Source organism: Hemicordylus capensis, chromosome 2 (genome assembly GCF_027244095.1).
Source record: "Hemicordylus capensis ecotype Gifberg chromosome 2, rHemCap1.1.pri, whole genome shotgun sequence".
NCBI classification, from domain to species: Eukaryota; Metazoa; Chordata; class Lepidosauria; order Squamata; family Cordylidae; genus Hemicordylus; species Hemicordylus capensis.
In genome coordinates, this window is record NC_069658.1 from 265322825 (window position 1) to 265346757 (window position 23933).

Here is a 23933-nt window from a genome sequence, read left to right on the forward strand (position 1 = left end):
CTGCCACAGGATGTGGTGATGGCCGCTAGCTTGGATGGCTTTTAAAAGGGGCTTGGACAAATTCATGGAAGACAGGTCTATCAATGGCTACTAGTCTGGTGGCTATAGACCATCTCCAGCCTCAGAGGCAATATGCCTCTCAATGCCAGTTGCAGGGAAGCAACAGCAGGAGAGAGGGCATGCTCTCACCTCTTGCCTGTGGGCTTCTCAGAGGCATCTGGTGGGCCACTGTGTGAAACACAATGCTGGACTAGATAGGCCTTGAGCCTGATCCAACAGGGCTGTTCTTATGTTCTTGTGGGGGGGATACTCTTCCCCCCCACAATTGTGATTCTGTGTGTGCTCTGATCAGAATTCTGCACAAGAAAAATAGAATTTGCAACCTCAAATCATTTTGCAAATTGAGCAATTCCCCTCTTCTCTCAGTGGTAGGAAGTTCTAGGCTATGAATCAACCATTCACAATACGACAGTACAGTTGGCAACCATTGTAGCAGTGATCTCTCACAACATGGACATGCTGGTCAGGATTTAAAGAATGGTAGAACAAATTGTGTGAGCCTCACAACTTTTATTTTCTTTAGGAACAGCTGTCTATGCTTCAAGGAAAACTTTTTGAAACTGCAGTTTGTGATATGGCATGAGGGGATCAGTTATACATTGGAAAAAATTGCAGCAGAATATATTTGATCATGGCAGTTCATTGTCAGCTCATACATTTCATTTCTCAGTGTGATCCTGTGTGTTGTGTGTGGAACACCGAAAGGGACTACATGAAGACAAAATGGCATTCATGCGTGAGTTGGCTCAAATCATTTTAGAATGATTAGATACTTGTCCGTTCATCTGAGAATTAAACCGATATGCAATTGACCCAGACATTCAAAGCAATATTGATGCAGATCTCAAAGACTTCCTTGTTAATATCCCAGACAGTTGACAGTACTGTCAGAAACAGCTTTGAAAAGCTGCTTGCTTGGAAGCCTTTATTTCCAAGTGGATCCAGGATCAAGCGAAACAACAAAAATCTGAGCCTTTGGCCTGGGCAGCCTATTCCTTCAGTAGACCGAGGAAATTGTGGCTGGTCACACTCCGTGCTTGTCCCGCCAGCCAGTTAAAGTGTGATGGGGTAAAGAGCACTCATTGGGAAGCGTAGGGGCTTGGCTGGAAAAGTGTCGCCTTGGGGTTTGCTCTCCACACCAAGGCAATTCTGACCTTTCACGCCTTCATGGGCAGTTTCCATGGCGATGGATTAAGAATAGGGAGGAGCTGTGGTTTTGTCAATAAGGCCTGGCTTGTTTTTGTTCCCCTGCCTTGGCCTAGTGCTGTTGCCCAGTAGGAAATACTGGACTCATTTTTGGAAGCTGGTCAGCTCGGACCCACAAGCTCCCTCCTTCTGGGAAGCATCTCCCGCTCACTCTCACCATTGCTTTCTCCAGGTTATTCTCACTCTAACTCAGCAGAGTGTGATTTTTCACTTTGCTTAGAAACACTTTGTCTGTGTTTCTGTCACTAACATCAGGCCTGACTTGTGACAATTTATTTGAGAGTTCTCTCCTGGCACTCCTGTTTTTAGCCCTGTAGTGCACACCTGGAGGAACAAGAAATGCCCCAGAAAAGGGCAAGAAACTTATCCAGTCTTGGTACATATACATTAGAAGCCAGACATATGGACTGCACAGCCCTCTTTGGAGTACAAAACCCCTGCCACATGCAGATTGCAGGACTCGTGCCTGCTACACTGGGTGTATGTGATCCCAGAATAAGTACCATAGTGACATGCATTCATCCTCAGTTCCTGATGCTTTATGTGCCTATTTGGTTGACAAGTACAGTTTTGGAACTCACAACTGCTAGTGTCTTCTGAAACCTGAATCTCTGAATTTCTTTCTTTTAATGTTTGGATCTGGGATGCTGTGTGACATGAGCTAATTTATAAGTTATATGAAAAATGCTCTCTGAGAGAGAGAGAGAGAGAGAGAGAGAGAGAGAGAGAGAGTATTTCAAAAATTTGTTTGTGCAGTGCCTCCCAGACTCATAGAGGTGGTGTGCTCATTTGGCTTGATCACAATCGCCTGTTGTGGCTGAGCTAATTTGCTTTGTTCACAGCCACCTATTTTCCTCTGTCAGATGTGGGGAATGTGCCCTTCCCAAATTCCTCCCTGATTGCTTTTCATCCCACCCTTGTCCACAACACAGTTCTTTGGGAAACTGGGATCCAAACTTTTAAACTTTAGCCTCTCCACATATGTCATCTGCTATGGATCCTCTGCCCAATTGCTATGGAACCCTAGAACATCGCACACAGCTTTCGGGGATGTCCTAAGTAACATGCTCAGTGCAAGTAAGACAGCAGCCAGGTCTTTTTAGCATCACCACTGGCCCAAATGGACTAAATGCAAACTCAGACATGCCTGTTGCTCTCCTCTGGTTGTGCATTGTGGGGAAGATGGGTAGTGGTGGACAAGCTGCATTTCAGGGGAGCTTGTCCACTATCTTATAGCTCAGTGGTTGCTCATTTACCTTGAATGCATGAGGTCCTAAATTCAGTCCCCAGGATCTCTAGCTAAAAGGTCTCAGGTAGCAGGGCTGGGTAAGACCCCGTCTGAGACCTTGGAGAGCTACCTCAGCTCAGTAGAGGAATGGTCTGATTCACAGTGAGGGATCTTTTTACTGTTCATATGAACATATTGTGAACACAAACTGAAATATGAAATAGTTGGTCTTTATGTATATATAATATGTGCCTAAAATTCCTTCTAACTTTACCCCTGCTAATTGGGCAGAGAGGTGTCTTTTGCAGTAGTGGCTGTCTTATATTTAACGGGGGAGCGGGGAGAGCAACTGCCCCTATTGAATCTAGCATTGCCTCTCCCCAGTGGCTGTTGCTGAGATGTCTCCTTCATGTTTCTCTTTAGACTGTGAATCTTCTCTGTTAAATTTTTTAAACAACCATAATAAAGATCTTTTCATTGAGGAGACTCTGATAAGATTCTGCAGAATCCCAGGTTCATAGACTCAAAGAATCTTAAAATTTGGGTTCGGAAGGGACCTTGGGGGACTTCTAATTCCGATCCCTGCTCAATGCAGGAAACTGCTACACCGTCCCTGAGAGATGGCCGTCTAGCGTCTGTATGAAGATCTCCAGAGTTCCCACCACTGCACAAGGCAGACAGATCCACTGCCAGAACAGCTTTTACAGTTAGGAAATTTTTAATGTCTGGCTTCAATCTGCTTCCTTGCAATTTCAACCCGTATTCTGCTCTTGCCCTCAGGAGCAGCAGAGAACAAGTCAGAGAAGAAATTCTATGTGACAGCCCTTTAGTTAGTTGAAGACGACTAGGGGTGTGCACGGAACCGCCAAACTGCGGTCCGGCACTGGGGTGGGGGGTAGCTTTCAGAGCGGCAGGAGGGTTTACTTACCCCTCCCGCCGCTTTCCCGCTCTGGCGCCGTAATTGTAGGAGTAATTGGGGCAGCAGGATACCTCCCCGCCGCCCCTTCCCTGCTGTCGCTGTAAAAAACTCCCAGGAGTCCTTTGCACGCACGCAAAAGACTCCTGGGAGTTTTTTACAGTGGGGGAGGGGCGGCAGGGAGGTATCCTGCCACCCCAATTACGGCGCCAGAGCGGGAAAGCGGCGGGAGGGGGTAAGTAAACCCTCCCGCCGCTCTTAAAGCTACCCCACCCACCCGAACCGGACCACCCAGGTCTGGACCAGTCCGGGCCCATCCCTAAAGACAACTCTCATATCTCTCTTAGTCTTCTGCAGGCTAAACATACCATCTCCTCCGACCATTCCTCATAGGTCTTGGTTTCCAGACAACTCAGAATCTTTGAGTTCATTTCACACTTCCGAGCAGGCGGGGCAGCAGACAGGCAGGAGAGAAGGCTGGGAAAACTCACCTTCAAACCCCCCCGCCCCCCTGAGGTACAAGTTATTGTTATGGGAGCACAACCCGAGCTTCCCCAGATGAGTAGTGATGCATGGCACAGCGCGCAGCTCCAGAGAAAATCCCACAAAGCACTGTGCAACACATTATTATTTTTGTATTATTATTTACATTTTATATCCTGCTCTTCCTCCAAGGAGCTCAGAGCGGGCACTCAGCTCACACACAAGCAGGAAGTCCCAGTGCTAGCTGGGCTAAAAGGCTGGGCTAGGCAGTGCTGGCCCACCAGGATCAGGCCTAACTCCAATGGTTGCCCGGAAATCTAAGACCAACAAACAGAAGTACTTTTTCACACAATGCATAATCCACTTGTGGAATTCTCTGCCACAAGATGTGGTGACAGCCAACAACCTGGATGGCTTTAAGAGGGGTTTGGATAACTTCATGGAGGAAAGGTCTATCAATGGCTACTAGTGGCTATAGGCCACCTCCAGCCTCAAAGGCAGGATGCCTCTGAGTACCAGTTGCAGGGGAGTAACAGCAGGAGAGAGGGCATGCCCTCAACTCCTGCCTGTAGGCTTCCAGAGGCATCTGGTGGGCCACTGTGTGAAACAGGATGCTGGACCAGATGGGCCTTGGGCCTGATCCATCAGGGCTGTTCCTATGTTCTCATGTTCTTATGGTTCTCACACCTGAGTTAGGCTGCATGTGAGAATAGCCTCTTTGTTTCCCTTCTCTGAACCCAGTCCAGCTTCTCACTGTCTTTCTTAAAATGCACTGCACTGAACTTGCCAAAGTATTTCAACTGAGGTCTGACCAGTGCAGTATAGAGCGGAACTATTGTGATCTGGATGTTATGCCTCTGAGAATGCAGCCCAAGATTGTATTATTGTTATTATTTTACACAGTCAGACAGGTGTTATTGACTAGTTTGTTTTATCCAGACATCGAGTCCTTCCCAAGGACCTGGGATGCCAGAATTTTATTGTCAATGTTGTTGCTGTTGTTATAGATATCGTCGCAGAATATAGGCTGTTCCCAGTAAAGCTGCTTTTTGTAATTGGCTGATGGTGATTTCTGTGACCCCTATGGTGTTGAGGTGCTCTTCAAGGTCTTTTGGAACTGCACCCAGGGCGCCAATTACCACTGGGATTATTTGGGTCTTTTTCTGCCACAGCCTTTCAATTTTGATTTGTAGATCTTTGTATTTGGTGATTTTTTCTATTTCTTTTTCTTCTATTCTGCTATCCCCTGGTATTGCTATGTCGATTATTTTGACTTGTTTTTCTTTCTTCTCGACTACAGTTATATCTGGTGTATTGTGTGGCAGATGTTTGTCTGTTTGTAGTCGGACGTCCCATAATATTTCTACATCTTCATTTTCTACCACTTTTTCAGTTTTATGGTCCCACCAATGTTTGGCTACAGGTAGCTTGTATTTTTTGCAGATGTTCCAGTGTATCATCCCTGCTACTTTGTCGTGCCTTTGTTTGTAGTCAGTCTGTGCGATCTTTTTACAACAACTGATTAGGTGGTCCACTGTTTCATCTGCTTCTTTACAAAGGCGGCACTTGCTGTTTGTGGTGGATTTTTCGACTTTTGCTCTTATTGCATTTGTTCTTAGTGCCTGTTCTTGTGCAGCCAGTATTAAACCCTCTGTTTCTTTCTTCAAGTTGCCATTCTTAAGCCGTTGCCAGGTCTTGGTGATGTCTGATTTTCCACTTATATTGTGCAAATATTGACCATGCAGTGGCTTATTTTTCCATTTTTCTGCTCGGTTCTTGACTTGTTCTTTCTTGTAGGCCTGCTTTGTTTCATTGGTGTTGAATAGTTTCTCATTATTGACCATTTGAAGTGCATCTTCTTCACTGTCCTTGATATATTCTTCAAGGCCTCTTTTTTCCTCCTCTACCGTTTGATGGACTTGCAGCATTCCTCTTCCACCTGAGCTGCGAGGGAGGTATAGCCTATCTACATCACTGCGGGGGTGCAGAGCATGAGATTGATGGTCATGATTTTCCTGGTCTTACGATCCAGCGTCTCTAACTCTGCCTGGGTCCAGTCTATTATTCCTGCAGTGTATCTGATAACAGGTATAGCCCAGGTGTTTATCGCGTGTATGGTGTTCCCGCCATTGAGTTTGGACTTGAGGATTTTTCTAACTCTCCTGATGTATTCACTTCCAATTTTTCTTTTAACTTCAGCGTGTGCAATGTTATCAGCCTGGAGAATGCCCAAGTATTTGTAATGTTCTTTCTCTTCCAGGTTCTTGATCTTGCTTCCATGGGGCAGTTCTATTCCTTCTGTTTTTGTTATTTTCCCTCTGTTCATTATTAATGCAGCACACTTGTCTAGCCCAAACTCCATTGCTATATCGCTACTGAATATACGGACAGTGTTTAGCAGTGATTCGATTTCTGACTGGGACTTCCCATACAATTTCAGATCGTCCATGTACAGCAGATGGTTGATTTTACTGGATGTTTTAGATGTTTGGTATCCGAGGCCTGTTTTGTTTAGTATTTGTGAAAGTGGGGTCATGGCAATTACAAACAACAGAGGGGATAGTGAGTCCCCTTGGAAAATTCTGCTTCTAATGTTAACCTGTCCAAGTGTCTCGCCATTGATTGTTAACTGTGTACTCCACATGCTCATTGCTTTTTTTATAAATATCTGAATGTTTTTGCTGACACCAGTTGTTTCTAAACATTTTAGTATCCATGTGTGAGGCAATGAATCGAAGACTTTCTTGTAGTCAATCCATGCAACACTTAAATTTGTTTTTCTTTTCTTGCAGTTTTCTAAAATCATTTTGTCAATCAGCAGCTGGTCTTTTGTGCCTCTGGTGTTCGGGCAATTTCCTTTCTGTTCAACTGGAAGCTGTTTGTTAGTTTGTTATTTTGTTAGTTAGTTAGTTTGTTGTTGTTGTTGTTATTATTATTATTATTATTATTATTATTATTATTAATTCAATTTTTATACTGCCCTTCCAAAATGGCTCAGGGCGGTTTACAATAAAAAACAAAACCTTTAAATCCAATAACAGTTAAAACAGAAATATAAAATCAGAACAATTAAAAAACCCTGAAAAGCAGGTTACAGCATTAAAACAATTAAAACTAATTAAAAACCCTGGAAGGCCAGGGCAAACAGATAGGTTTTAAGGTATTAACCTTCCCCCCCCCTCCAGAATACAGTTTAAAAACTGCTATTCTAGTGCTTTTAACCTTTGGCCCCTGCTGACGATAGAGTAGCTGCTGCCCTTGATCCCTATATATGGCTAGAAAAGGGATAAAGGTGGAACATTCTTGAATTGCCCTGGAGCTAACTGCACTTGAACCACTGGTGAGTCACACATGAGATGCTTCAGCATGTTGCTGTTCCTGTTCTGATCAGGTTTTCACAATCTAATTTGGAATAAAGTTTGTATTGAGCTTTTTATCCTAGTGGTTATAACATGTTCCAAAACACAAGCCCATATATGGCTGTACATTTGGGTTTCTGGGTTTCCCCACAGGCTTATTCTTCTTCTCTGATGTTATCTTTAGGATAGTGTGAGCAATATGCAAGCAATAACATCTCTGTGCTGTCTCTTTGATGCTGTGTTGTTACTGTTGTGTTATCTTATTGAGATTGTTTTAAAATTGTTTTTAAATGCATACCACTTTGGGGATTTTAAAAAAGAGAAATGCAGCTCAGGTAGAAATATAGCTGTAAATAAATTAAGCAATTAATACTTATTTTTGTTGGAACAGATCCTGAGTAAGGAAATACATGCAGTTCAGGCAGCTGTAGGGATGCAGTGAGAACCTACACACTGCATTCTGAACCCCGCTTGCAATTGCACAAGACCACAAGTTTTTTGGAGGGCTCCCCTACACACAGAAGCATTATATAACCGTGGAAACATGTCCCAGCACACAGGGGTCCAAACAAATCTCCTTATATAAGAAGTTGCCTTATAGCGTCAAACCAATGGTCCATCTAGTTCACTATTGTCTACTCTGAGTGGCAAGCAGGCCTCCAGGGCTGGAAAGACTAGGGTCTTTCCAGCCCTACCTGCTGATGCCAGGAATTGAATTTTGGATATTATACATTTTTTTCAAATTTACATTTTATATGCCGCTCTTCCTCCAAGGAGCCCAGAGCGGTGTACTACATACTTAGGTTTCTCCTCACAACAACCCTGTGAAGTAGGTTAGGCTGAGAGAGAAGTTACTGGCCCAGAGTCACCCAGTAAGCATCATGGCTGAATGGAGACTTGAACTCAGGTCTCCACGGTCCTAGTCCAGGGTTGTTGTGAGGAGAAACCTAAGTGTGTAGTACACCACTCTGGGCTCCTTGGAGGAAGAGCGGCATATAAAATGTAAAAAATAAAAATAAATAATTAAAAAAAACAATCCAAAATTGTAATTTCATGTGCAAGATTACAAAGAGAGAGATAACAAAGAGAGCTTTGTTACAGCTCTCTGGCTCTTGATATGTTTTTCTGTGATGGTGCAGGAGAATATTGGTGACTGATTGAGAATGGGTGGTGGAACTGTGCTAAGATTATGATGTTGGGGGGGGGACTTATAGTAATTGGTTTGGTGATTGTTTATTCTCTCCCCCACGTAACCTGTAGTTTATATTACTTGAATATTTGACAGATGCAGTTTGATTATGAACATTGTGATCGATTTTGGAACTTGATAACTGCAGCAAAAATAGCAGTTGTGAGGACATGGCATGATCATAACCCTCTGAAGTTGAAATAATTATTATCTGGGTCAGTGAGCATTGGCATAATGACTAAATTGACTTTCTGAAGCCCTCCATCTGAGAGATGGCAGATATACTGAGACTTTTGAAAGAACATGGTCTCCTTTTATTGTTTATATGGCTACAAAATATAATTTAGATGTAATCTGTGTAAGACCTTTTCAGTGCTATAACCTCTGTATATGATGTATATTTAATAAATTGTAACTGCAAAAAGAATTGAGGAGGGCTGACCTTCTTGAGAGAAATTAACAATACTCTTTCTTTTCTCTTGTAGAATGATTATGATGCCTCTGAGGGCACTCCTTCTCTCTGCTCTGTGTTTCCTGGGGGCAGTATTTCCACAGGGACAACAGTATGCCACCTTTTCATACAATGCCACCAAATTTCTTCATCTGATTATGGATTCTGACTCTGGGACTCTTTACCTGGGGGCTACTAACTTCCTTTTCCAGTTGTCCTCAAACCTGGTCATGGAGGAAGTATGTTCTACAGGACCTTTCTTGGACAGCAAAGATTGCCTTCCTCCTGTTGGCAAGCCGGAGTGTCCCCAGGCCCAGTACACGGACAACTATAACAAGCTCCTGTTAGTCAACACTCTGGATAAAGAACTCATCGTGTGTGGCAGTGTGTGGCAAGGGATTTGTGAGAAGAGGAGACTTGGCTTCATTAGCAAAGTCCTCTTCCAACCCCTGACGCCAGGAGACACCCAATATGTCGCTGCCAATGACCCCAATATTTCCACTGTGGGGCTTGTAGGGTACTCCAAAGACAATGTGCCGCTGCTGTTTGTGGGCCGAGGCTACACCAGAGTCGGAGTCGGAGGCAGCATCCCTCCCATCACCACTCGGAATCTCAGGGCCCACCCAGGGGAGCCACCAGGGCCAGACTCTCATTCCATCTTCTCCTATGAGGAAACGGCAAAGCTGGCCGTGGGCCGCCTCTCAGAATACAACCACCACTTCATCAAATCTTTCATTCATGGCTCCAGTGTCTACTTCCTGTTCTACCGGCGGGATCTCAAGTCACAGTCGCGGGAGTTCAGGACCTATATTTCTAGGATCTGCCTGGATGACTCACATTATTACTCCTATGTAGAGCTGCCCTTGGTCTGCAGGACCAAAGAGAAGACTTACAACCTCCTGCAGGCTGCCTATGTGGCACAGCCGGGTGGAGAAAGAGGGGCTGGCGGGGCTCAAGGGGAGGTGCTCTTTGCTGCCTTTTCCCCCTGGCACCCTTCCTCGGGGAAGGCGAGTGAGGAATCTGCACTCTGTATTTATACCATGGATGAGGTGGAGCACCTCACCACTCAAACCAGGGACCTATGTTACACCAAGGATGGGAAATCCGAGGAAGGTGTAGAGGTGGCTTACATAGAATATGATGTCAGCTCTATCTGTGTCCAGCTGTCGGCGGTAAGTAGATATCTGCAGTTTGCATGTATAAATATTGATTGGATTGATTGATTGATTGATTTCTATACCGCCCTTCCAAAAATGGCTCAGGGCGGTTTGCACAGAGGAATAATAAATAAATAAATAAATAAATAAGATGGATCCCTGTCCCCAAAGGGCTCACAATCTAAAATGAAACACAGGATAGACACCAGCAACAGTCACTGGAGCTACTTTGCTGGGGTTGGATAGGGCCAGTTACTCTCCCCCTGCTAAATAAAGAGAATCACCACATTAAAAGGTGCCTCTCTAATATGACATATGAACTGTAGCTGAAAGCAAGGATGGCCAGCTTACTCAGCACAGGGGCTGAATGCTCGGGACACTTCTAAACATGTCATCTCCAACTATTTTCCCTCTCCAGTCAGGCTGCTTGGGAGCTGAATACTCCCAGACACAACATCGCCAATCATCCCCTCATGGGGCAACTTGTCTGAAAAGATCTGGATCCCTGGGCTAAAGAACATGGTAGATGCCTCTGCAATAATGCTGAAGCCTTTAGGACACTCTCTCCTTTAGCGCTGAGAGATGGAAAGCTGGCCAGGTGGGAGAGCAGCCTGAGAGCAGAACTGCCTTTGACAAGATAATTGCTGCTCTTCCTTCCCAAACCTGCTGATGCTCCTGGGGCTTCTTTGTATCCCAACACCAGGGAGGCTGAGAAGTGCCCTGCCTCAGAAGGTGCGTGACTCTCAGGTGTGCTGTGTACAGCTTTCTAAGGTCTTGTTGGGAAACTATGCAGCCCACACCCAGTGCAGAACACCTGAGACTTTCTTTCCATGTATAAACACAGAAAGAAGGGCTTCTTCTTTGGCTAGGTTTGATTAATGATAATAGGAATGTAGGAAGCTGCCTTATACTGAGTCAGACCATTGGTCCATCTAGCTCCAGATTGTCTACACAGATCGACAGTGCTCACACATGTAGTCTCCCATTCAAATGCAAACCAAGATGGACTCTGCTTAGCAAAGGGGACCATTCATACATGCTATCACAAGACCAGCTCTCCTCCCATGACCAGCTCTCCACTCATAATAATGATAAATAAAGTTATGCCTTCCGAGTATCTTGAAGGTTGTGTTAAAGGTATTGCAGTATCCCAATGGTTCTTTCTATGTGATCCATGTGAAACTGAATGCATGCAGGGGCGGCCCATCCATGAGGCAAGGTGAGGTGGTCGCTTTAGGCTGCAAATTATTGGGGCACCAGCAAGGTGGCAAGATGTGCTTCTGCCCCCTGCTTTAAAAAGGCAGGTGGGTGGAGGTGCACACAAAGGGGGCAATATTTGGCATCCTACTTCAGGTGCACAAAGGTTTCTTTAAGTTTTCACTGAATCTGTGGTTCATATTCTTTTTTATTGTAGATTTTATTCAAGCACAAGGGAGAATTTGGGGTTCCCATTGATTAGGGTGTTGCCCAGGAGACCTGACAAGTGGGGCTGATGCTTCTTTTACTCTGTCAGTGGCAACATTTTTAAATCTTGTGAATCCTGTAGCAGTGGGAACTGACTGATACATGTTCTGCTGCCATGGTTTTATGGACTATGGATATGGTCAAACATAGGAAGCTACCTTAGTGTTGGGAAATCCCCGATATAGGGCAGAATGCCTTGGGGGAAAGGGGCACACCCCGGGACAAGGCCTCCCCCATGCGGGTCTTGTCAGGCTGCCCCGACCAGCAGGGGAGGATGACAAAACTCCCGCCCTGGGGGACTCCCAGCTGGCCCTGGCGGAGATTGAGCGAATTGCCGCCAGACAGTGGTGTAATCTTGCAAGGTTCGGGGAAGCTCTCTCGAGGTTTCGGTCTGAGATACCGCACAGTATCGAGATCTTGATAGAGACTTTTCAAGAGTGTCAGGGGCTATAGAAGGGAGGATTGACGGATGATGAGGGGCCAGTCCAGGAGGATGGCTCACTCTGGAAGGAGCCCTGGGATTCCGAAGCAGCCTTGGGGGAGCATCTCCAGCAAGCCTTGGAAAAAGAAGCAACGCTCCCCGTTGGCCATAGACTCTGAGGATGTCCTGAAAAAGAGGATAGAAGGGCCTGACACTTAGACTGAGTCAGACCATGGGCTCATCTATCCCAGTACTGTCTGCTCCAACTGGCAGCAGCTCTCCTAGGACTTGGACCGAGGTTTTTCTTAGCACGGCCATTCAAAGGTATTTAATTAGAGACTCAGCTGGTAATGAATCCATCTAGCCCAGTATTGCCTACTCTGGCAGGCAGCAGTTTGCCAGGACCTCAGAGACAAACTACATATGCTGCTAAGTTCATCACTGGCCAATAACATGCTTCAGGTTTCTTTGGTATACAGCAGGATCAGGACCATTGTGGAGTGGTGGTAGGAGACTTTAACTCGTTGGTAGAGAGGACAGAGGGCATCGCCTTCTACTTTAGAGTCAGACCATTGGTCCATCTAGCTGATTCTGCAATGGGTGGAGAAGTTTGTTCTAGTTCTTTCTTATCCTGAAATGGACACTATACAATAGACAAAGCAATATATTTTATTAGAACAATTTCAGTTCTTGGTGGGGGTGTGTGTGGAATACACATTCATTTCAGAAGGCAAGCAGACATTTCAGTGAGGACCCAATCTGGAGCAGGGAAATGACTGGTGTGAAAAGAGTTAAACACACTCCCTTTCCTGCCCAACCACTGCTTCTCTGCTCTTAATTCTCCCCTCCTGGCAGTTGTGTGTGTGTGTGTGTGTGTGTGTGTGTGTGTGTGTGTGTGTGTGTGTTTAAGGCATTGGGAGCCTTGTTACACATACAATATTATTGTATCCGTGAGCCAGCCTGGGAGCGGAAATACTGAATTGTGCCATCTATCTATCTATCTATCTATCTATCTATCTATCTATCTATCTATCTATCTACCATATTTTTACACCGCCCAAAACTTACGTCTCTGGGCGGTTTACAACAAGATTAAAAGTAAAACATTAATTAAAAACAAAAATTAAAAGCAAGAAATTTAAAACACAATTTAAAATGTTAAAACAGTATTCTAAAAACAACATTAAAACAATCAAAACAATATCAGTTAAAAGTCTGGGTGAAGAAATGCATCTTTAGAGACTTTTAAAAAGATGTCAGAGATGGGGAGGCTCTTATTTCACTAGGGAGCGCATTCCAGAGCCTCGGAGCAGCAATGGAGAAGGCCCGTCCCTGAGTAGCCACCAGACGAGCTGGTGGCAAATGCAGACAGACCTCTCCTGATGATCTCAATGGGCAGTGGGGTTCATAATGAAGAAGACATTCTCTTAAAAACCCGGGGCCCACGCTGTTTAGGGCTTTATAACTTATGACCAACACCATGTATTTTGCCCAGAAACATATTGGCAGCCAGTGTAACTCCTTCAATACGGGAGTAATATGGTCTCTCTTGGATGACTCAGAGACCAGCCTGGCTGCCGCATTCTGGACCAACTGTAGTTTCTGGACTGTGTACAAGGGCAGCCCCACATAGAGCACATTGCAGTAATCCAGTCTGGAGGTTACCAGCAGATGTACCACTGTTTTGAGGTTGTCTAACTCAAGAAATGGATGTAGCTGGCATATCAGCCGATTATACATTCCTTACTTTAATAAAGGCCCAGCCTAGAAGGAAGCTACCTGAGTGCTGGAAAGCCAGGTACCTAAGAGCAGGGGTGTACTTATGACCGGACCTTGGGGCCCAGGTCCAATCCTCTGCTGCGTGTGTGTGTGTGTGTGTGTGCTCCAAGTGTTCCCCCAGGGGGCCTCCACCGCAGCTCTCTCACCTGCCCGGTCTCGCACCTGAAATGGTGGCAGGCAGGCCGGCATTTGCCTTGGCCTGCCCGGCAGCAAGGGGGGAGTCTCCAAAATGTCAGAGCACTGCGCCTCTCTAAGTGCCTTTGCTGCGGCATCTGCTTGGGCCACCCGCCAGCGCTTGTCTTGTTGGGCAGCAGGTGTGTGTGTGTGGGGAACCTCCAGTGGCAGCAGGGAGGCCACGCCACTGCCACTGTCCATGCTGTGCTGTGCAGCACCCAAAACACAGAAAAAGATGGCATGCCGCTCGGTTGGCCTCACTGGCCCAGCCCTGGTGGCAGCCGCCATGTGGACAGGGGGAACAGCGACTCCAAAACCCCATGCAATGGAAAGAAGGGAGGGAGGCTTGCAAGGAGAAGCCCAAGTGCTGCCTGGCAGATTTCCCAGCAGGAGCTCCAAGCATGTGGAGCTGGAGCACCACGAGAGTGAGTGGGAAAGGCTGTTCCAGGCCGAAGAGGCAGAGCAGGGTTGCCTGGGAGGGCAGGAGCCTGAGTGACTGCCTGCTCCAAGGGGAGCTTGAGTGGGGGGAATCTGTGCTCAGGGGCAGAGAGAGAAGAGCAGGCAGACCAAGCTTAAGAGCCCGAACTTGGGCTGCTCCTCTTTGCTCTTTGAGCCTGGCTCTGGCAGGAACTCCTACTCTTTCCCCTGCACAGGAGGACACCCTTTCTGCTCCAACCTTGCTCTTCTTCACTTTCTCCCAAACTTGCCCGTCTCTCTCTCTCCTTCCTTTCCTCCTCCCACCTTCTGCTCCTGCTCTGTTGTCTGCTCCTGCTGTCCCCTGTGTCTACGAAGGGCGTATTCTGCTGCTGCTGCTTCAGGAGGAATCATCAGACCCTTGATTTTGGAGCAACATATTAAATGAGCTACCCATCAGGAATGCATGCTGTTGACTTGTTTTAAATTCTAAATTCTTCTTTTCCATGCCTTAAAAAAAAAGGTCCTTAAAAAAAAAGTAAGTCATTCATTATTTTATGTCCTGACACCTTGTTGATCTTCATGAACATCTGAAAGAGATTTCATTATGACTTGAGGAAATTGCTGAAACTACAACTCCCAGAAAGCATCACAGAAAGCTGCTCCAGTCTCTGTCCAGGAGTGGCCAGCATTAAAGAGCCCTCGCAAAACAGGAGGAGGTGGCTGCATTTTATAACTTAGCCAATAACATGTTATAAAAAGAGCATAGGAGCGTGCCTCTGCTTTTCAGCTAGTCAGGGAGAAACGTAACCAAAGGAGAGCGTGCAGGATGTGTGCTGCAGTCGCGAAGGTATTTGCTGTTACAGTGGGGAAGCAAAGAGCATTCTCTGGTGCTGTACATGGAAAGGACTGTGCTTTTTGCATAGCTTCCTTGTTTTAATTATTTCTACCCTTTCCTCTCCTCCCACTCCCTTGGTAAAGAAAGTCTGGGTGTAAAAACTTTGCCAGAGTCCTTCAGTGTCATTAGCAGAAGTTTTCCAAGAGTGCCGCTGCACTGGAGTGGAAAGGCACAGGAGCATCCTCAAATCAAGTGGTTCTATGCCGGGGGTGACCAACCTGCAGCTCTATTAGCAGAGGTGCTCTCGAAGTCCAGGGCCTCCACACTCCCTGCCACCACCACCCCCAAATAATCTTTCGTCTGTTCTGAGTGTTGTGGTTTGTGCCCTCAGTAACCTGTGTGTTTTAAAATGACGCTTAACTTGCAGTAGGGGGGCCTCCAAAAGCCTTTAGGTCCAGGCTCCAAAATTACCTAGGTACACCTCTGCCTAAGAGTTGCTAACTCTGAGAGGGAAGGTGGAATGTGTGTGTGTGGGAGGGACATCAGACTCCCCCCTCAGGCAAGGAGAATGCCTCAAGGTGAGGGGTGGTATCAGGCTTGTCTTTTAGACAAGTTGAGTTTTGGCTAGAAGACCAGAAGAGCTGGTGTGAAGGAACCAGCCAGACAGGAACCAGCAAGCCGTTGGACAGGAAGAGTCTGTAACAGGAGGAAAAATAAGGGCCACAGACATAGAATTAACCTGTTGCTCATTTGGCAAGAGATTTGGGTCTGGGGATGCAGGTCTCACGGAACACTTGCAGAGTGGTGCTTGAAGGGCACAATTTGAAGCTAAGGAGCAGCAGACACATTCCTAAACCTTTCCAATGCCTGCCGCTGTTCCTCCTTACACAAACCCTTTTCCTCTCCACAACACAAGAAATATTAATCAGGAGCTCTAACTGGGGGGAAAGCAGCTGGGGGAAAGGAAGGGTAAAGGAACATGTAAGGGAAGGATTAATCACTCCCACTTCTGTGATTAAAATATCTCCCTTCCTCATCATTTTGCAGCTGTTTGGCAAACACCCAGCTTCTGCCCTTAGCAAAGAGGAGGAAGCCGACCTGGAAGTATTTATAGGAAGCCAGGGTCAGCAGGAGCCATTGACCTGAGAGGGAGGTTGAGGAGCTCAGCAGAGGTTAACTGCAACCCTAAGGGTGCTTACTCCGTCTCCATGAGAATAAAGTTAACCTTTAACAGACTGTTAAGGCAAAGATCTGATGGAATTGCAATGGTCACCCACTAAAAACACCTGTGTCCTGACCAGTGAATACTAGAAAAATTGTAGGTCATTGTGTTGGTCCATTAGAAGAAATCCAAAAACCGCAATGGAAGAAATCATTTACCCCCCAGCCTTTATTAGGATCAGCTACAATGTTGCAAGTCACCTTAAGTGGTGCAGCGGGGAAATGCTTGACTAACAAGCAGAAGATTGCTGGTTCGAATCCCTGCTGGTCTGTTTCCCAGACTATGGGAAACACCTATATTGGATATAGGAAGATGCCGAAAGGCATCATCTCACACTGTGCAGGAGGAGGCAATGGTAAACCCCTCCTGTATTCTACCAAAGAAAACCACAGGGCTCTGTGGGCTCCAGGAGTCGACACCGACTCGACGACACACTTTACCTTACCTTAAAATGTTACAAAGTAGTAAGCAAGCTTTCAAGTTCTCCAGAATAGTTCTTCAGATTCTTCTGGCTTGATGTTAAGCAAAATAACAAGCGTCCCGGGGTTGGGGGAGAAGAGGAAAAAGCTGGGAATGATGTTAAAGCCCCCAAGTCTGCAGTGTTAAACAGTATTAAGATGGAGTGCAAGAGGCGTTAGATGTTCTTGATTTAGTGTCTATGAGGTGCAAAACAGATTTCAAATTGCACTGAGGGCTGCTGGAACAAGAAGCAATAATGGCTGATTTGATATTGGGATGTTTTTCTCCACAGGCTCATGCTCTTTGTTGGTCAATTTTGGCTAGCTAGTTAGCATCCCAAAGGCATGATTTGGGTAACATTAAACAGTCACCTCAAATGAAATTCAGTTAAACAGGAACATTACAAATGCGGGGGGTTTTTGTGGAAAAGAAAACAAACCCGGCTGCTGCATACTCTAGCCAAAATTAAGACTTTTGCAGCACTTCAAAATAATCCTCACATTTCAGTAGGTTTCTGTGGGGAGAAAATGAAATACCTGTGATCAGGACTGGCCAACCCAGTCTTAGAGACAAATAGGCTACTGTGTGGGACCAAAATAGCAGGGATTTCTGCCTCACCTGCATCCTGCGTAAGCATCTTGGAGCCAGTTCGGATCTGTGTAAGCCTCTTGGAGCTTGTGGCCAATGATGGGATTGCACAAGCGTGCACTCACCCTGACGTCGCTGAAGAACATCTCAGTGCACTGTTGGGACGTCCATTAAATCCTGTGAGAGGGGCACTAATCTGGATCGTCCCTCTACACACGAATCCCAGTCTTGCCACATGTTGAGGCCACTGATCATCTGAACGGGTGCTTGGCGAGAGAGCTGGTGTCTGAAGGCACACAGAGGCCTATTCTTGGAGTCGGCACACAGAAGCATCTGAGTAGCTTGTCAGATCTCCCGCAAGTCAAGATGCCAAGTAAGGATACCAGCCCCGTAGTCTGGTCTGCACTTGTGTTTGAAAAACAGCAGCTTGATTTGAGGGAATTAGGAATAGTCAGTGAAGCTTCCATAACATGGAGATAAACATTATCCCTTGTTAATTGCTGCAGATGAAACAGCTGTTAAAGGCTTCAGCTACAGGGGCCAGTTCCAAAGTTGGCCACCCTAATTTCAGTGAACACTGGGTATAGTTGTGAAGAATGGGCATGAGAGGCATTGAAACACGGGGTTGTGCTAATAGATGCCATGGCCACCTAAAGGTGCAGCGGGGAAATGACTTGACTAGCAAGCCAGAGGTTGCCAGTTCGAATCCCCGCTGGTATGTTTCCCAGACTATAGGAAACACCTATATCGGGTGTTAGCCCTGTCTTGGAGATGTCAGGGAGAGAACCTGGAAACTTCTGCATGCAAACCTGTAGATGCTCTTCCCAGAGTGGCCCTATCCCCTGAGGGGAGTATCTTGCGGTGCTCACACATGCAGTCTCCCAAACCAGGGCAGACCCTGCTTAGCAAAGGAGATATTTCATGTTTGCTACCATAAGACCAGCTCCCCTTCACCACGCACTGAATACTAGTTCAGAGTAGATAAGCAGCGACACTCTCCTGACTCTATCCAGTTTAAAACAAATGCAATTTTTAGACCACCTGCATGAATTGGCCTTCAAATTGAAATGACAAATTGCTACATAATTTGACCACCCCTATTGTCAACAAATGGTGCTGAAGCGTAGATCTTCAGTAGCAGAATAGACTCCTGATGTTTTCAGTGCAGAAATGGGAGGCCTGCCGAAGACTGGAGAAGGGGCAGTGAATGGGTGGGGGTGAGAGCCATTACAAATGAAATTTAATATCAAAATAACTAACAAGGCAGAGAAAAGAGAAGAAGGCATCTGGGGAAGCAGAAGCCACAGATCTCCAGAGTTTTGTGGCTCAGCACTCTAAAGTTCCAGCTGCAAAATGGATTTCTGCAGAGATTCCATTTAGATCTAAAGGCGATGTGTGGGACACAAACCTTTTAATGACTAGTTTATCCAATGGCATGTGAACTTCACCCCTGCTATTCAGCGCATGGAAGTGCTTGTCATTAAAATTTGTATCTAGCTGTGCATATTTTACTGTGCCAGCTCCTGCGCTGCTCTGTTCAGCTTGCAAATGGAAATGTCTGTCAATGTGTTTTCTTCAATATATATGTATATCCAGAGGCAGTTTTAGCTTGGCTGGTTTCAAGCAGCGGCTGTTCTCACTGCATTCTTTAGGCATAATGTTAATTCTGTGCCCTTTCTTGGCCTGCAAGCCAGCTGTCCACAATGGTTTGCTCTGGAAACCATTTCCCGAGTGAATTCCCAAACTAGCTTTTGAATCTATTTTCAACATATAGAGAATAACCAGAAATACTAGACACCAGACAAAAGTTCAGCTCGGTCACTCACTTCCCCTGGTACATGATTGGCCCAGTGCTTTGACAGTTGTGGTAATGTTCTGCAAATATTGGTGTGTGTGCGTGTGCGTTACTAATTAAGATATGGATGACAGGGAATCCTTAATGATGCATGTACATATACTTCTGGTCTCTCCTGCCTTAAGAATAGAGAAGCCCTCACCTCTGTGAAGTTTGCAGAGTCTGCACAGATGCTGTGAACAAATGCTTCTCCACAGCCTGCAAACTAGGCTGGTTTCAACCAAATTTAAATTGATAGTATATATGTGCTGAGAGGTATAGAAGTGTGAGGGGAGGGAAAATGAAGAACAGCAGGAAATAGCCAGCTGAATTACAGAGGAATGGTGAAGGCAGGGAAAGTCCCACTGAGACGGAACAAGCACCACAGCATTCGGCAGGCTGGGAGAGGAAGAGAGGGTCAACTTGAACAGGAAGTATCTGCTTCAGGCAGCAGATTCTATAGAGCAGGGGTTCCTAACCTGTGGTGCTCCAGATGTTGCCAAACTACAACTCCAGTCATCTCCAGCCATAATAAATCGTGGCTGCCGATCATAGGAGTTGTAGTTTAGCAACATCTGTAGAGCAGTGATTCTCATTGTGGTTTGTGTAGTCCTGGAAGTACTCAAGGGCATTCCTGAGACTACCTTGTAGGTTCCCTGGTAGGCAGGGATGGTGCCAGACTATTTTGCGCCCTAGGCAAAGCTAAGTACTTGCAACCCCAACAAAAATTTCAACTTCAATTTTCAAAAACAGATGTTTTGTAGAAAAAATGAAAAGCACAAAACTTGAAACTGCTAAATTTATTTTAAATTGTAAGAATAGGTAATACATCAATTTTTGATTATCTTTCTGAAATACAAAATAAAATATTTTGGCGCACAAATCATTTTGATTGATTTGATACACTCTGCGCCCCTCTGAAGTCTGCGCCCTAGGCGGCTGCCTAGTTGGCCTAATGGTAGCACCGGCCCTCCTGGTAGGTCAGCCTCTCTCTGTTCTACATGACATGTAAGTAAAACAATAAAATATTATTGCAGCAAGCCTTTTTTTTTTTAGTTGAGGGTACTTGCAGTTGTCTGAAGTCTTAGGATACACTATAATCACACTTGGGAATCACTGCCACAGGGGTGCCATTTTGTTGCCTTCAACCTCTGTCTCTAGTCTTTGTGTTATTAAAAAGTAAAAAGGACTCAAGTTCAAAGTGGAGGATGGAGAGTCGTTTTTGTCTTTTCACTTCAAGTGTGACATTATCTAAGGCCAGCACTGGAAAAAGAATTTCCATGAGCTTCAAGATTCAAGTGGGATGATGTGGTGGGGTAATATTTCACGTAGACTACTACAGTAGTCAAGGCTATCTCCAGATTTCAGGGGGCCCTTGGCAAACTGCCCTTCATAAGCCCCCTTTTACCTGGGTTCCCCTCCTCTTACCCCCCTTGTAAGAGTTCAAATTAAAAAAAAAATAAAATGCAAAAAGTGGATTTTTAAAACCCTGGGTATAAATCAGGCTAGCCTCTAATGTGCAATGAAAAACTCGAATCATGTGTGAAGTGCTCCCTAATATCTCGCACAGACTTTGGAGCAAATCCAGCCAATGTGCGAATATCCATTCTGGTGGAGAACCGAGCTAAATACCCCATCTGGGAATGCTCTTGGTCCCCCTGACATTCTTCACAAGAGCACAACTCTGCACCCAGAGGGTCTTCATTCCTCCCTTCCCTTCCCTTCCCTTCCCTTCCCTAATCCTTTCCTGCTCTTCAGTCTTCAGGACTTCCAGAACAGCTTACAGTCTCAAGCATAAAAACATCCATCATGAACAGAATAGCCATTACACGCTTCTGAGATAAGAACTAAAACTACACAGCACTATTTTTTTTTTTAAAGCCACCCATAAAAAGGCCCAGGCATGTGAAAAGGCCCACCCATAAAAAGGCCCAGGCATATGAAAAGGGCTTAACATGGCACTGAGAAATATCAGAGTCAGCATCAAATGAGCCTCTATGGGGAGAGCACTCCACAGCCAGGGCCTCACAGCAGAAAAGACTCTTTCCCTAGTCTCACCTGCCTCATGTCACAAGGTAGAAAAACTTGGAGAAGGGCCTCTGAGAATGAACTCAAGTGGATTCATATGAGGAATGTTGTTCAGGAGGAGCACTGGCCAACTGGGTTCACCAGAAAAAAATCTCTTCCCCCACCCCGCATCTTGAAATAGAAGGATTTTTATTCAAGACACGGATGGTGAATTACTGGACAGTCCTAACAAATCAGAACAGTTAGCAGGATTCATCTGCCTGCCCCCCATGGTACTTTCCCATGCTACTTCCTCCTTTGGTCCAATATTGCATTTTGAGTTATCTTGCCAGATAAAAGGATCCCTGTACCTAGTACTGACCATCATCATGGGTGCCTGCCATGTATCCCCAAAAAACTTTAAGACTTCAAGTCACTTACCACTGGCACCTCCCTCCTGCGAACGTGTCCTGGAGCTCAGAAGGCAGTCTCCGCTTGCCTGAGGCACAACAGTGCAGCTCGACTGAAACTCATAACATGTTGCTTCTAAATGTGTGTTCTTTGTTATACTTGCATGTCATGGTCTTGTGTGTCACCCTCTCTGCAGTCCCCTTGCAGTTACCATGATAATTGGGCTGTGATGTGTATTTCGGAGTGCATTATTGGGAGGTATTGTTTTGTCTTTAAATTGTGCATAAACAGTAGTACGCTTCTTGTGTTCACTGCTAAGTTTGCCAGTGGTGTGGAAAAACCAATAAAGGTAAAGGGAATGAACACTGAAAAGATGCCTCCCTCAGGGCTAAACAAAATGTGAAGTGGGAGTTCCATGCCAAGAACTCCTAATGTCTTTTTATTTTTCAAAAAGCAGTCAGAGTGGAGTGGAGCAATGAGGGGGAGGATTGGGACTGTGACACTCAGGCAGTGGGTGTCTAATCCTTTCCTCTTGTGCCATGGCCTCAATCCAGAATCCCTTGACTTATGGCGACTGCAGCAACCTGGGCCGTTTCCAGATTACATGCTGCAACAGTTTTGCAGCATGTCCGCTAAGTGTGCTTCCATATTGCCTGCGTCCCAACATCACTGTCAGTAGGGTACTGTCCATATTTCTGATGCCTATTTTGGGTTTTATTGCTGCGTTGCAGAGGTATAATGTTGCATCTGTGTTACAGGAAAGTAGCAGGATTTTTCCGTTGTAGGAGGGTTGCAACGATGTTTCTGCGGTGTAAGTGGCATGATGTGGACGGCCCATTCAGCAGGGGGTGGGATCTGTCCATATTGCCCCTTCCCACTTTGGTTTTATTTTTATCTTTTTATTTTATCTTTTATTTGTTTCTTTTTAAAAAAAAATTTCATTGTGCAAGGGAAGCAGCAGGCGGGTGGATGGCAAGCAAAAGCAGCAGTGGCGGCTGGTTGCAAGGTGGCTCCAAGAGAGTCCACCTGGGCTTGCTTTGCTCACCACTTTTCGGGGGCAAATCAAGGGGGTCAGCTGCCTCAACTCATCCCCCTGCCCCCTCTGTGACCCCATTGGCCCAAAATGGAGCAGGAGTAGAGGGTGGAGAATGTGTTTCAGGTAGGATATGGACACCCCCTGCCTGGAAAACCCATTGCAGTGGATGCATTGAAAAACACTGTACTCGTGGTTTCAAGCCACTGCCTCATATCATTGCATCTTTCAACACTTTTACTGGCACTAAGCTTGTAATTTGGAAAACACCCTGCACAGATGATTGAAGTTGGGGAATCGTCATGGGGAAAAGGGTTAAACTCCACCTCCTTGGCTTTCTGAAAAAGAGGAAGACGCGGGGACGTGGAGGAGACCTGGTCTATGGGAGGAAAGCTGGTCTTGTGGTAGCGAGCATAAATTGTCCTCTTTGCTAAGCAGAGTCCACCCCAGTTTGCATTTGAATGGGAGACTACATGTGTGAGTACTGCAAGATATTCCCCTCAGGGGATGGGGCCGCTTTGGGAAGAGCAGAAGGTTTCAAGTTCCCTCTCTGGCTTCTCCAAGACAGGGCTGAGAGAGATTCGCCCTGCCTGCAACATTGGAGAAGCTGTTGCCAGTCGGTGAAGACAATACTGAGCTAGATGGAACTATGGTCTGACTTGGTATAAGGCAGCTTCCTATGTTCCTATGAGTTCCAGTCAAAAAATGATTTGGGGATGGGGCAGTAATTCAGTAGTCGAGTACCTGCTTTGCATGCAGAAGGTCCCAGGTTCTGTCCCTGGCATTTCTTGGTAGTTTTGGGCAAGACCCCTGCCTGAAGCCCTGGAGAGCTACTATCAGTCAGTGTGGCCTTTGGCCATTGTGGCTGGGAATGATGGGAGTTGTGGTCCACCAACCTCTGGAGACCCAAGGTTGGGAACTCTTGGTGTAGACCCGGGCTGCACAACTTCAGCCCTCCTACAGATGTTGGCCTACAACTCCCATAATCCCTGGCTATTGGCCACTGTGGCTGGGGATTATGGGAGTTTGTTTGTTTGTTTGTTTGTTTATTTAGCATATTTTTGATTCCGCCCAAAACTTAGGTATCTGGGCAGTTTACAACAAAGTAAAAACAGAAAAGTAAAACATTAGTTAAAACAACAGAACAACAAACAGTTAAAATGTTACAACAATTGAAAAATTTAAAATAATATTTTAAAACAGTATTAAAACTATTAAAATATATTTGTCTTTAAAGACT

General features: G+C 45.7%; 1 protein-coding gene across 4 annotated transcripts in view; it reads left to right on the top strand.

The window, feature by feature from the left end:
* PLXNB1 (plexin B1) overlaps positions 1 to 23933 on the top strand; it is a 199424-nt gene that overhangs the window by 93827 nt on the left and 81664 nt on the right. For 3 of the 4 annotated variants that reach the window (XM_053291904.1, XM_053291908.1, XM_053291906.1), the window contains one exon: positions 8927 to 10064. In XM_053291904.1, coding sequence (XP_053147879.1) covers positions 8928 to 10064 — 1137 coding nt within the window. In that variant the 5' untranslated portion in view covers position 8927. Of the gene's footprint in view, positions 1 to 8638; positions 8657 to 8926; positions 10065 to 23933 lie in introns of those variants that run through there. The other variant, XM_053291907.1, reaches the window with a different exon arrangement.